We start from the raw sequence: 15446 nt of genomic DNA, 5'->3' as shown, positions 1-15446 counted from the left end.
ATAAATACTATTCCCGAGTCTTAAGTTTAAATCTTAAATGGTTCTTGAGATATTGTGATAACGGTCAAACGGGACGGACGTACAGACGTACGGACGGACGTATGGACGTACGGACGTACGGACGGACAACCCGAAAACATGATGCCTCCGGCACCACCTTCGGTGGCGGAGGCATAATAATAATAATAATAATAATAATAATAAATGAAATAAATACATAGAAATAGAATAAAATAAAATTACAAGTTTTAAAAAAAAGATAAGATTTAAAAAAATGGTCCCCGGATTTTTTTTTTTTGGGGGGTTGCAACCCTCCCAACCCCCCCTCTAGATCCGCCCCTGCAGTACATAAAGGTCACCTGCCTATAAAGACTACTTTTCATGATTCCCTTGAGTGGTCCTTATTCTACAGGTTTCCCTGTACCATATGGATATGTAACAGAGAAAAACTGAAGCAGGGAGGTACAGGGTCTAGGGGCAAGCATCCCTTGGAAAATTCCAAGAGGTGAGAATATAAGCTAAAATTATTCCATGGAATAATATCTTGTACAGCAGTTTATGATCTAGTGCAGAAGTTCATCACCTACACTATATATTGTGTGTACATGAACTGTAAATATGACTCCATTTTGTGTTTTACTTTGTTTTACTTTGTTTCATTTAATTCTCAATGCATGACTCCAACAAAACAACATTGTAAGCAATATCTTTACATGAAGTACATTCTTGTGAAATATAATTCTAGATACTGAAGCACTGTGACAGCAATGAGAAATAGAAGTAGGCTATACAGCAACAAATTAGGATAAAAATAATGGCCCTGCCTGATGTGTTGGAATAGAAAGGGGTACTTACCGAACTTCCTACATGAGCTAGTGCATCCTGAGCACGCTCTAACCGGGTCATCGCGGTACTGAGAGTGAAAGCCTTGACGATATGTGAACAGAACTCCACAGAGATACCAACAGACTGAAAATCAAACGTACAAAATATGGCATGAAGGATAGCACATCTGAGAGCTGAACAAACTTTAAAATGATTGCCACAGTGCAAGTTGCAGCTTATGCAACACATTCTTTGAAAATGGTGTACAGAAGTAATTAGCTCAATAAGTGCAAATTTGTAATCGATGAAGTACCATTTTAAGCCTTGAAACTCTCTTTAGCCTCGACTATGGTCCCTCCACCATTCTGACATACAGATCACTGGTCCAACTACTAAAATACTTCAATGAAGGCTACCCCTGAGAAAGTCAAATCAGACTAAGAAACAGAAAAAGACGGACAGAAAGAGAAAGACAGGAAAGGAGGAGATAGCTAGAGAAAGAGAGAAGGTGAACAGAGAAGAGTCAAAAAGTGAAAGGAACTGAAGAAAAAATGAAAGTGAAAGAGAGAGAGAGAGATAGAGAGAAATTGATTGCCTCCAAAAAGGGAGAGCAAGAGAAAATGATAGGGAGGGAAAGTGACAGAGAGAAAGTGAAAGAGAGAAGAAAAAGAGAAAGTGACAGAGAGAGAGAAAGAGAGAGGAAAAGGGGAACTGACTGCAAGTGACAGAGAAAAAGTAAAAGAGAGAAGAAAAAGAGAAAGTGACAGAAAGAGAGAGAGAGAGCAAAAGAGAAAGTGACTGCAAGAAGAAAAAAAAACAGTGAGAGAAATTATAAGGAAAGAACTTGACAGAGAGAAAGCAAGTGACGAGGAGAAAACAAAATTAATAGATAGAAAAAGATGACGAGAAAGTGACGAGGAGAAACAGAGCCAACGAGAGAGAGAGAGAGTGAGAGAGTGACTCACCATAATGAGGTTGACCAAGGAGATGGCGTTGAGGTCAATGCCCCAGAGGTACATCATGGCCATCATGTCGGCGGTGATCATGGCAATGGTCAAGGTGCTGATGAACGCACCGAAGAAGTCAAAGCCCAAGAGGACGAAGGTCACGCAGAACACCGCTCCCAGGACGATGCCCAGAGAGACTTGGGTCTCGTGGACGATGGTCAGGTACTGCTCGTAGTAGACGTAGAAGATACTGCAGCGGAAACATTGGGATTAAAGGTTTTATGAATTGTTTTATACCTTGTAAATCAGGCATTAATTCATAAATTATAAAACACTGAAATGTTACGAGATTTGAATGATGGTACACAATAAGAGAATAAGTGTGTCCAATTTGCCTCCGCCCAACACCAGTTAAGATCCTGACTTGAATTACTCTATTTTCTTGCTCAGTTTTCAACTAGCTATTATTTGGCACCTCAAATTAATATATAAAATGCCTGAAAGTAAACTATTATAAATTAATGATTCATCAAAAATTAATAATTTATCAAAAATTAGTGATTCATCAAAAATTAGTGATTTATCAAAAAAAAAGTGATTTATCAAAAAGTAGAGATTTCTCCTTCATGTAATTACCTGTACGGGAAGACGTCAAACTCTGGGTTGTCTGTAATGTTGATCATGGCTGTGATATTGGCCGACACCTCTCTCGACATCTTCAAGGCATCAATAAAGGTGGAGGAATTCCTCATGGTGGTGTGGTATGTCATGAAGTAGGTCGCTACAAAGTGACAAAGAGTATGTTATAATTAAATTATGGTGGTAAGACATTACCAATTCCATCTCATTTTAACCGTTTGCCCGTAAAGGAATCAGATGGCTCCTGTATTAAACCATCAGGAAATAAGAGAATCATCGGGATATAGATGAACTACAGTCACAATTCAAAGAATGCCACCAAAAATGTTTACATGGTATACAAAGACATTAAGGGCATAGAGAAAGAAAGTGGCAGTGGAAAAATTAAAAGTTTATAACAAATTTGTTGCTGCCATCAACGATTGCAACTCAAGCATCATTACCATCCTCCTCTTTTATTATCAAACTTTTTTTGTTTTTAAACAGAAAACTATTCATATGTCATCAAAGCAAAAAAATAGGTTGACGGTCATGTGCTAATTAACCCAAAGTAAAATGCATGTATTGGTATGTCAAATGCAAGAAATAAAAAAAAAGTAAAGCTAAATTAAACTGACTACTGGTCACATGTAAACAAAATTGTTTATTTTTTTCTGTATTTGTTACCAAACCAATAAACTATAAAACTAATATCAAGCTAACTTTTAAGACAGTACAGACATGTATGCAACAAATATAAAAATACACAATTCATGTACATGTAGAAATATGAGAAGATAGGATGATAGAGTATCTAATGATCTTGTCACTTACTCCCAATTTTCTTTTTGGCTGCATCGTCAAAGTTCACGGCTGATGCATAGGCAGCCTTGCCTCTGAAAGTATAAAGTGACATTATACAGAATGAACAGTTACAACCATTAATACCAAACACAGTATATTCTGTCATGTTGAAATGTTTAACAACAATCTAAATACGTATCCGTTCAATTCTGCATATAATTCATTGTTCTGTAATTGTTGTATGTTCTATTTTATTTCTGTTCCTTTGTTCATAATGCCAAGATGTAGAATGATATTAAAGAAACCTTGTCTGGTGCATGGACAACTACCATCAAAGTCTCTTGTATTCTTTAACAATGCTGAGCAATGGAAAAGTTTCCTTTAAAGGGATTCAGTAACTTTGTCTCAAATTCTGAAACAAAATCCTGGATTTAGCTCATGCTGCAATCATAATTATAAACCTTGAGGTCAGTCAGGAACCCCAAGACTTTTACAAGCCGATCGCCTGTCTGATTATCAAGATATTTATGATTGGAAATCGAAACCAAATTTTACATTTTTCTAACGGTTTTCATAACACTACAGTCTATGGTGGGAAACGAGTACCGGTCACTCAAAGAATTTAATTTTTGAGGCGCTTCGTGATCAAGTAAAAAAAACCTGGCTTTTATTGTGTTCACCATTTTCCAATTATCCACTTATGTTTTTAATGTAGCCTGTACCTTGTTTCTCTTTTATTGCTATACTTGTTTCGATTTGTTTTCTTCTTAATCGTTTGATTGAAATGTCATAGTTTTACAATGTTTTTATTGCCTATTGACTGTTTTTTACACATTGTTTTTAATTGATGTTGGATTTGGAAACATATTATTTGATTTGATTTGAAATTTTTGAAGCGCAATTTTTTTAGGGCTTCAATATAACACCATATCACAGACCCTGATAACACATAGGGCCGCGCATCTCAGATTCAACATTTTTAAACAATGCCTTTAAAGGGATCAAGAAGTGCCAAAAAAAAATAAAAACCTTTGAGTGACCTGTTTTACCATACTCGTTTTCCCCAATAGACTGTAGTGTTATGAAAACCGTTTGGCAAACAGTTTTCAAAATTTGAAATTCCAATCATAAATATCTTGATAATCAGACAGGCGATCGGCTGGTAAAAGTCATGGGGTTCCTGACTGACCAAAAGATTATAATTATAATTGCAGCATGAGCTAAATCCAGGATTTTGTTTCAGAATCTGAGACAAAGTTACCGGATCCCTTTAAGTCAAGGTCTCTTCCTCTTACCCTTTGCTACAGGAGATCCCTGGGATGTCCTCCAAGAAGAAAGGTAGGAATTCTTCAAACTCCTCTGGAGTAGGTCTCTTATCTTGCTCTGACAATGGACGACATGATCTGCACGTATCTTTGGTGTCTGTTGAGAGAACAAAAGTAAACCCCTATCTCATATATTGTCTCCTCACACCCATTTTGGCTCTCATACCTCACTTGTAAAGCACTTAGAGATATCGTTGATGTGTTAAGCACTGTACAAGCACGGAATATTATTACTATTATTATTATTAATGACATATAAATAGTTTTTAAACAAATACATGTATGATGATTTAATAGTGTTGCATGCCCAAGCGTTACTTTTCCCCAAAGTATATACATGAAATGTCGCAACACACATTTTATTTGGCAAACTAGAGTAACATTATCTTTCTCAGTATATACAACATTGGGAAGGATCTATATGAATTCAAGAAAATGGCACACACAGTTGTTTTAACCCCTGCAATTGCAACTTGGAACTTTCAGTCCCTTTAAGAGGACGTTTTGAGCCAATATTAAGTCTAAATCCAAACTGTAGAACTACTTCGTAAACCAATCAATGCAGAATTTCTAGCTTGTGCTTTAGAATGGTTAGGTCCCGGCCCCCCCCCCCCCACTCAGTGTTATTTAGGGTACGCATATGCGTGTTCCCTCCTTTTGAAAACACCCCCTAAGTCCGGTGTGTAAAGTCAATTTTGTGTATGTACGAGCCAGACTTTGGTGCGTGAAAAGTACCCCTTACCGGACATTTTGGTAACATGCATGCGGTCATTCCGACCCCAGAGTGGGGGGGGGGGGGGGGGGGGGGGAGTTAGGTGAGAAGAATGCAGAATAGGTGACACCCCCCAAAAATGCTTTTATAAAAATTAAAAACATCCAGACATATTTCACCCCAATACAGTGTCACAGATATTACACTGGAACTAATATTTCATGAGAACTGAGTTTAATCATGTTCCGCTTGTTTTTAGCCATGATAACAATATAGTTTGGTGAACCTTGCAGTACACACCAATACTTATACTTAAATTCCTTACAAAGGGTATGAATAATTCAGTTGTTCAATGTATGTACATGTATCATTATTTGGGTAATAGGGACTTTTAGATTTGCACGTCGACATAGTGGACTGCTACGTGTGACGTTCTTTTAAGGCAATGGCAGTGCCTTAAAAGGACGTCACATTGCCTTAAAAGGACGTCACATGTAGAAGTCCACTATGTCGACGTGCAAATCTGAAAGTCCCCAATATAAGAACATGAAGACGAACATACCAGTAGAGGGACAAAAGTCACCCGTTTCATTATTAACCCTACAGCACGTCAGATTACTGTTGGGTTTCACCCAATCAAAGAAATCGTCCATCCAAGATGACGAAGGGTGTGCTACTCTTGTGCTGTTCAAGAAAATAGAGATCAAGATAATAACAATGATGATAATATATGAAATGAGAACAACAACAATATTATCTGGATATGTAAAGTTGTTTTTAAATGATACAGAGTACTGAATGCTATTATTACCTTAGCTTTGGTCAAGCTTCCATTGAGCTTTGGTATGGAAATCGTATTTCAAGAGAAAATTGCTACGATTTATTCTGGATTGTGTATCGTGCAGTAGATTGTTTTTATTTCACTGGTTCAAACAACCAAACGCACAAAAACTTACTGGGTATCATCTTCGATAAAAACCACAACTCCCATATAGTGACCTGTGTTAAGCACATAATGTCGGGCCTACTTACCCAGATTTCCTTATTTTTCTACGATAATTACTCAGCCACTATACATTTTCTGGAAAAATTTGTTGGCACATGTCATATATTTGTAATCTTGAACATTTAGTGTAAATTTTGTTAGATTCTGTGAGAATTTTTTTCCTATATTTACCAGAACTCAAGTTCATCTTTAATGGATTTTTTTACTTGGGTTAAAAATACGAAAATATAGATAAATATCTTGCTAAAGAATGTAAGGCTTTCCAATAACAATTTAAGTATTCAAAAAATTTGTAAGAAAATGTCTAAATGAAACCTCACTTGTTCATCTTTTTTCCTTTACATTTTGCATTATTGTTTGACATTTTGTTAATATACATTCAAATATACTAAGAATACATGTGTCTTTTATCATAAATCAAATAATAAATCGAGTCTGATTGGGAGGGCATTGGTTTTTTTAAACCAATCCCTACACGAGGAGAAAATATATAACTTTGACAATAAATTATACATACTATTGCGAGAGCTCAGCTGCAAAGTATATCTGTGACGTGAGAGAGTTGTCATTGCATCCCGAGCCTCCACATATCTTGTTCTGTCCTTCTATCGATGTGTAGTCATAGCCGTCCTTCACCACAAAGTAGACTGGTGGACCAACATTCAGCAGGGAACCTTCCGATTCAAAGTAGTTGATCATGTACGAGTCCTGCATGTCATGAATGGTGGAGATAGGTTACCAGTCTCAAGAACAGGTGCAGAAATGGTTACACAACATGCTCGTATTAAAGGCCTGTCTTCATCAGCTTCAGTTTGCCAAATAACCCACTATTTTCAGACTCGGGATATTGTCCAGAAGCTCGAAAGTGCGTTTTTACCAGACAGATACGCTCATCACAAACTAGCTCGGATGGGTGCAAATTAGCCCGCTATTCGGAAAATAGTGGGATTTTTTGACAGAGAACCAAGATTTCTCGGTATATTTTCTTGACCAAATATCTTGCTAATTGCAGCTGCGGGCTGATGAGGACACAAATTAACTTGCTAATTTGCGATCGGGATAGTTAAACTAGCGGGTTATTTGGCAAACTTGAGGTGATGAAAACAGGTCTATTTTCTCCTTTATTTATGACCTTTCATTCCTTTTCTTCCCCCTCCCCCCAATTTTCTTTTCATCAACCATCCTCTCATCTCTTGATATCTCTAAGCTCCTTGACTAAAGACGTTAATGATCATGTTGTTCAACAAATCTATCTTTCTAGCTGTCTCATTCCTCCATGTTTTGTTTGAATTTTGACTCATTTTCTTCTAAAACGTTGGTCACAAATCATGTGATTTTATTTTAGCAGAGAATACTAAATACTTCTAAACGACTATCCATCAGTGAGTATTGGTCAGTATCTAAACATAATTTTATCAGGATGTTGCAAGGGGCGGGGGGTGACTTTCCATTCACAATCTTTATTGGCAAAGCCATGATTGTTGTTGGAAAACTTATCAATTTTGGGACATTTTCATACTCTTGACTGTAAATCAAATTTCAGCACCTTCTTTTGATCTAACACCTTCACTTATTAACAGATTTTACTTTTCTGTTGACCAACTTTTAATTTGTCTGACTCATCCCCCCCCCCCCCCCCCCCCCCTCCCCCCAAAACAAAAAAAAACAAAAAAACAAAAAAGTCTCAGGTCAGAATGGTCTAGAATGCCCCTGCAGTCTTCAGTATTATCTTACCTCTGGCATGGAGAGCTTTTGGTCAAGGCCGACTGGTAGAGAGGGGATCAGTGCGCACGAAGCAAAGAGGACAAAGACAAAGACACACACCTGTAAGAGGAACAAATCAATGATTATATCTTTGAAATTGTATCTGCTATTGACGTTTTGGGATTGGAATAGAGTATAAATGGAGATGAAATGAAAATCAACATGTAACATACAGGAAATATGAACAGAACATGGAAACACAGAGCTCTACAATATCATACAGAGCTTTAGATCTAAATGTTGTTGTTTGAGCAAGAAGGGCATTATTACTTGTATACTTTAACACAGAGTTAATGCCCTTCTGGCTCTAAACAAATAATGCATTTCTTAGAGGGGTGTGTAAAAACAGGTGTTCAATATTAAATACATCTTAGGCACAGAGCACAATGGAATATCTTTTTGGACAAAGTGGAACTTATTAAATCATGGAATCTCAAATTGTTTATGTTCTCAATCATACCTTTCTTATTCTTTATGGGATTTTCCTCCACTGATCTATTTGCATATTTATCATGATCTTACTTAAGCCAGCTTGATGCCAGAATGGATCTTTAAAGATAAAGACCAGTTATGGTCATGCGATTGCATTGTGAAAGAAACGTTGTGGAATCGATCAGAAAAGGTTGATCATCTATCTAGCATATAAGTATTGGTGTGTACTGCAAGGTTCTGGAATCATCAAAATGATAAGAAATTTGGCCCAGTCTTCGTAAGTTACAAGAACTGTACACAGAAAGATGTATATGGGACTACGCACATATGCGTGACACGTGCGTTTATCTCTCACACACCAAAGATAAACTAATTTACCAAATATATCAATTAGTAGGCAGTTTCCCGGCAAAATTGTTATCTTCATGTATTAGTCAAAACATACTCTTTCACATGATTGGAAATAAGAGCTTCCATTTCATTTTTTGAAATTGGGGCGTTTCCAATACTTGTCTTTACCTTTAATGCTTTACTCAAAGAGAAAATATGCCTTGGGAAACCTGTATAATAATGCAATCTGTCTACAGTAGCAACTTTGTTTTCTCTCGAGTGGCCTCAATTAATGATCATAATAATAATACATGTGCTAATAATATCAATTTATAAAGTGCAAACACTATGCAAATATATTCTACTGCACTGAAAAAGCTCTTGAAGTGCTTAAAAACTACAACATACACTTAAAATGAAAAGTTGTGCTTTCACTTTTGATTTAAAAGTACTTATAATGGTGGTTTCCTAATTTCTAACGTTTATAAGACAGCCACAGCATTACAAATTATTGGGAAGAAAAGTAAACTCACCACTATAACTCTCATGAATCTGTTGAAGAGGAACGGAGTGTAGTAGTTCTTGACCACCCTGTACAGGAGACCAGGTTCTTTGGGTTGCTTGCCTGCTTCCTTGTCTGTGGCGCAGCAGAAGATCTCATAGCGATTGGCCTGAAGTAAAAAGTAAAAGGTTAAATATATATAATGGAGATTGTCCTGAAGTTGAAAAAAGTAAAAGGTTAAAGATCTAGTGGTTTCAGGTCTCGAAATTAAAAGGTTTAAGGTCTCATAATAATGAACCAGTTTGCAGAGACAATCTGTGCATGTGCAGATAAAAGTAATTTGTTCAAAACTGTACAACCCACCAAGACAAATACTGGATACCGGTACGTGCTATGTAATCTATGTAATCTTTGTTCACTCATGCAACAATGGCACAATCTATGGAACACAAGTGGAAGTATCCTTCTCAATAGGGCAAACAAATGTATTCTTGAAGTACCTCCATGACTTTGGCACTTCTTATTCTAAAGTGCATAAAGTGGGACTTCCCCAAGTTTGAAAGATTTGTGGATATTTGAGGTCATTGGTATCATGTGCTAATTACAAACTGGTCTATTTCCAATCCCTTGGAAGTTTTCCTAGTGTTTGGCCATGAGAGCATATGCGACCAGGCACCCCTTAAACACCAAAATCTTTTGAAAGACGAAAGTATATTCTTTCAGAAAGATGCTTAACACCAGAATTTGACCACCTTGGCCAAATAAACCTATGAGCTCCAATCACTGAAAATCACTTGATGCAACTTTTCATCGGCATTGAGGTGCCTGGTTACATACGGTATAAAAATACAATCCCAATAATGTACGCATACCTCTTGACGAGAGGAATCCAAGGCCATCATAGCAACAAAGCAGGTGATTTGGAGCAAAAAGTCCATCGCCACGGCAACAGCCGCATACATAGAGAACGCTCTCACAGCAGGCATGCTAGACATGGCACCTAAGCATTGGAAAAATTTCCAAAAAGAAATTTGATAATTATAATAATAATATTGAATATTTAGGAGTGCTAAAGACAATAAGTACCATAGCGCTTACAAATACAAACGTATGAAAAACGGACAAAAAATGTACAGTCTCACAGGAAGTAGATCTCATAGATGTAGATCACTGGGGGAAAGGGTAAGTTTTGAGGGATTTTTTAAAGGTGACAAGACATGTAATTTCCCTTATGAAAAGAGGGATGCTGTTCCAAGTCTTTGATGCGGCTACTGCAAAACGTTTTCCAGCTGCTGCAATGATTAAGGTTAAGCCCAAGTACAATAAGCTATAATTTTTAATGAACCAGTATTTTACAAGCGGCTATGAATGATATTCATGATCATGATATGGTGTTGTTTATAGACAAACGTTGAACAAATCTGAATTAATCATCTAGTACTAATAGTCTGATACGTGTACATTTTGGAGTTGTAATCATATCAACAGACCATCCATTGCAAAAGTTGAATACTGGTACACACAATCTGCATTGTTTTCCAACAAGCAACACCTAACTGATATCATTTTCACAAGTTCTTAGTGCAGGACCACGAAGAGACAAGTGCCAGCATGACAAAAAAGTACAATGGCCTATATTCTGTACATTCAACAATACATTTGAAGTTTTGCTAACAATGCACCCACTTATTTTTATGAAAATATAAGTATGTTTATATCATGTAGTCAAGCCAGCAGGGGGCAATTTTTTTTGTCAATTATGGCTTCGCCTCATAATGAGTCGCAAATGATCTGAATTGTTTGCAAATCCTCACTCGTAAAGAGCTGAGACAAACACTTCCCTCTCAAGTCAACTTGCAATCAAGGCTCTGGATCAACTGCATATCAATATTATTCCTTTGAAAAAAGCCCAGTACAGACAAACATGTCTATTAAGGACCCCCCAAGGGAAACAGACAAACTGACCACTGAAAACAGGTGGCCTTTCTAGAGAGGTTTGACTGTACAGGGAACAATGCTCACCGATGCCAAAGGCTATAGACTCTGATGAGCTTGTGAGGAGCATACTAGGAGCAACCTCGCCCAGGACACGGCCGATGTGCTCTGCACGATTCTCATGGGGGTAGCGTTCGTCTCTCTGTCCATTGTGAGTAAAAAAAACAGTATTTACATGATATTTCACATCATGTTATTGTACATTTTATGATAAAGTCAACAATAAAAACAAAGAAATGAAGATAAGAATTCATGAAGCATGCTCAAACACAAAGTGGCACAAAAGGAGTTAAAAATTTTTCCTTCCCTCTTCTCAACAGATCGCTCCTCTTTCTCTCGCTTCTCTCTGTCGTCTTCCCCAGCTTGTCCTTTTCATTTCTCCTTTCCTCTCTTTACTTTAAAATTGGAAATTTGTTAAAGTTTCTTTCAATTTGAATTGCAAGATGATGAACAATTCTTCTTTCTATATAATCTCAATTTTTGTTTCTTGTCAACAAAGGTGAAATTATTGAATTCTTTCAAAGAATTTTGAACAATGGAACTACAGTACCATGTGTAATCTTTGTTTGTATCAGTCTTTGGACTGCTTTCTATAAGAATTAACAACAAAAATAAAAAAGGATGAATGAATGACAAAAATGGAGGCCTCATACCTGGTATCTCTGAACAAGAATAAAGATGTTATCCACACCGACTGCCAGAACGAGGAAGGGTACGACCTCGATGACGATGAGGGTTGCAGGCACACCAGCCCAGCTCAGGACACCGATGGAGGACGCTACGGACATGAGTACGATGATGACTCCAGATAGACCAAGGATGATCTTGGAATCAATCTAATTGGAATTAAAATAATTACAAAACAAAACCATTGACTAACAAATGTGGAAATCAGTTTGAGTGTAATAATAATGAAAATAAATCAAAAACGTGCACATAGAATAATCAGTTTACTTGCAATGAAAATATTGAAAACATAACAAATACAATAAGACTGAAAATGAACATGGCAACTGCCCCAGCAGAACGGCTACCTCAACTATTTGTTATTCGTAAGTCTGAGAAGGTGGTTTAACTTTTGACATGTTTAGCATCATGAACTCAACTTCATCAAATATAAATTGACAGTGATTTGTTTAAAGTAACATTTAACCTCTAGTAATGGCTCTTGTGTTTGTTTCATTTTTTTGTGATTGTGTAAAACTCTACAGAATACCAGTACTGAGAATGTGTCCCATTAATTCAGAGTTCCAACAGAAAGTGAAACAGTAACCCTATACTCCTGCTAATGATTTATTGGTCTTGATGAAAATTGATTTAATTTACTCTCACATTTATCATTTTAACGACTTGACTGACTGAAATCCTCATTCCCATCAGGGAAAAAAATACTTAAAATATTTCGGGGGTTACTTTTCAAGCTTGCTTGCATGAAAATAACCCTCTTTAATTTGTTTTGCATTGAACTCTATGCAAATTTTGGGGGCTTTTTTATGACTTTCGGGGGCTCTTTTGGGCATTTCGGGGGCTAATTCGCCCCGAGCCCCGTGTATGTTTTTTCACTGATTCCCATACTACATGAACCCGCTGGTTCATAAAAGGCATGGGGGTTATGATGAAATATTTATGCTATTACATGTACATGTAAGAATGTAGAACACCATCAGCAAACAGTGTTGATTCATATTATGATCATGATGTCATGACGCACAACTCAAGTACCTAGCGTTTGCTCAATACAAAGTGCACATCATCTGTTCAAAGTACAGCTAGAATTGCCCATAATACATAACTGACAGCATACACGTTTAAACATTAACCTGCTCTACCAATTGATAATGAGTGTCCGCAAATTCCAGTGATGTTTATAAAAATACATTGTACAGTAATAAAATAATATTATATTGCTAAAGCTACAGGAGCTTGGACTTTTCATACTGAATGTGGATGTACATGTACTGCACAGGTCTTAATGACTAAGAGAAAATTGGTATACACTGTACGTGGAATTTTCCACTACATTCTTAATGTTATTTCAAAACTGAAACATCAAAAGCATTTAATGTACATCTCAATATCACTTAGCAAGTGAAAGCTAATAGCAGTTACAAAGAAAAGACAGGCTCGTATTCTTGAGGAAGGACTTTCAATTCAATTCACTGATTCATGAAACAAAAAGTGCCATGCCCTTTATTTTTCACAAATTACTGTACACGTAGTTCTCAGGCAAAATGACCAAACAAAATTGAATCTACTAAAACAAAAAAATGAAAATAGTGAAAACTCAGTAAACTGATTTCATAATGATATGATCTATTTGTTCCTTTAGATACACAATCATTATGAACAATAAAGTTCTTGATGCGTAATTTGACAACTTGAGCTTAACGCTCCAAAAATTAGTGGATTAACTCCAGCCATTTAAACCTGGACTACATGGAGATTTAGTATGCTTTAATGACTAGCAGGCAATGTAATAGCCTTCACATTATCAACCGCAAGATTTCAATGTCAAGTTCGAAGGAGACAGGAAGCAGAGGTCCATTTAATGTCTCGTTAATTGTCACATTACACTTCAAGAACTTGAACTTGAAGGTGGCTACTGAATTCTCCCACTCCCATCTGATTTATTGTCGGAACCACCTGATTCCCAGAGGCAATGGTTCAATGTAAACAATAAAATTCAAGACTTTTTCAAGCCTTATGGGGAAAGGTCTACCATACAAAAATTTGGACTGTGATATTTATGTATGTATCCTTATTAAGGACACATAATCATACATGCAGGTTCTCATAGGGGGGGGGGGGGTGACACTATTTGGATGTTCACCATACAACAGGTGTTATCAATCATCAAGCGTGTACTTCTCTTTACTAACAGGCCTTATGTAATTTACACACACTAGATCTGTCTTCATGAGATCGAAGTTGCAAAATAACCTGCTGCTCTCAGCGAAGCTCGAAATTGGGTCTTCACCAGACCGATAGGCCCATCAAAATCTAGATAAAGATGGGCTATTTGGGAATTAAGACCAAGATTTCTCTGGATAATAGCTGGCTTATTTGAAATCGGGCTAGTTAAAATAGGTTATTTGCAACTTCGGTCTGATGAAAACAGGCCTATTGAGTGTGTAAGGACCCATAAGGAAAGCTCATCATCATAGTAAATCTCCCTGACCAGAACACTCTCCAAGGCAAGAGGGGTAGCTACACTAATTTTGCAGTGGGTCACCAAATTATGTTGTTTGTGTGGTATCTTGCTTTGTATACACATTCATTCTAATGAGTCTGTTGTATTAAAGCAAATTACAATGCAATACCCATGGAGACTGCTGACTGTAAAGACCACAGACAATTATGAAAGTCATTGCGGAAACAAGTGAAAAAGTGTTTTATAACTTTTTTTTAGTTCCTGTAACAGTATAAACTGAGAAGGCAACGTCCTTCTACATGTATGTTTAGTCTACTTGAAATGAAAGTGGACAGCAACAAGTCTTTCACTTCTTAATGGTTATATCACGATTAAATAATTGTTTAACGAGGTTTCAACACAAAGGCTTTCTGATGCATATCCTGATTAAGTGGTTTCACAGTACAGGGCACTCCTGCTATAATGCGGAGCCTCACTTCCCCTTTGAGGTATTTGCAGGCCAAAAAATGAAATGGTTAAATTCCACCAGCATTTGAAAGATAATAATAATTTAGAGCTTCCCCAAAAACGAAATGGCTTGAAAATGAATTTTTGTGGGGAAAAACCGGTGTGTTGGCTCAGTCAGTAGAGCGTCCGCCTCACAACCGGGAGGTCGTGGGTTCGAACCCCGGCCGCGTCATACCAAAAGACGTTTTAAAAGACGGGAGTTGCTGCTACCTTGTTTGGCGTTCAACATTAAACGGATAGAGCAATGTCGATCTGGCGCTGCTCAGAGGCTGCCGGGCTAACGATCAATTGGGCAAAAAGAATTTCCATTTTCGGTTTAATAAAATTTGGAGTGGACTTTAAAAGATTATTATTATTATTATTATTAGTTGTAGAATCGACTTTAGGGATTGCAATCCTTTTTGTAAATGGTCTGATTTCCAGACCCTTGTACCCAATGGTTGTATGTTTTGTGCTACCCTCTACAGCTCATTTTATGTATGGTATTACTATTACCAAAGAAAAAAAGAAGTCACTAGGTCACTCAAT

At 37.0% G+C, this 15446-nt stretch overlaps 1 protein-coding gene across 2 annotated transcripts in view; it reads right to left on the bottom strand.

The window, feature by feature from the left end:
* LOC579887 (NPC intracellular cholesterol transporter 1) overlaps window positions 1–15446 on the bottom strand; it is a 34987-nt gene that overhangs the window by 3119 nt on the left and 16422 nt on the right. Inside the window, exons 8-19 of one of the 2 annotated variants that reach the window (XM_774943.5) lie at window positions 11914–12096; window positions 11288–11402; window positions 10138–10265; window positions 9297–9434; window positions 7972–8061; window positions 6755–6945; window positions 5794–5915; window positions 4490–4616; window positions 3225–3286; window positions 2409–2553; window positions 1791–2022; window positions 856–969 (exon numbers count right to left, since the gene is read on the bottom strand). In XM_774943.5, coding sequence (XP_780036.2) covers window positions 856–969; window positions 1791–2022; window positions 2409–2553; window positions 3225–3286; window positions 4490–4616; window positions 5794–5915; window positions 6755–6945; window positions 7972–8061; window positions 9297–9434; window positions 10138–10265; window positions 11288–11402; window positions 11914–12096 — 1647 coding nt within the window. Of the gene's footprint in view, window positions 1–855; window positions 970–1790; window positions 2023–2408; window positions 2554–3224; window positions 3287–4489; window positions 4617–5793; window positions 5916–6754; window positions 6946–7971; window positions 8062–9296; window positions 9435–10137; window positions 10266–11287; window positions 11403–11913; window positions 12097–15446 lie in introns of those variants that run through there. The other variant, XR_004062121.1, reaches the window with a different exon arrangement.

This window comes from Strongylocentrotus purpuratus, unplaced genomic scaffold (assembly GCF_000002235.5).
Source record: "Strongylocentrotus purpuratus isolate Spur 01 unplaced genomic scaffold, Spur_5.0 spur5_scaffold_7, whole genome shotgun sequence".
Lineage (NCBI taxonomy): Eukaryota > Metazoa > Echinodermata > Echinoidea > Camarodonta > Strongylocentrotidae > Strongylocentrotus > Strongylocentrotus purpuratus.
This window is presented reverse-complemented; position numbering and strand designations above follow the sequence as displayed.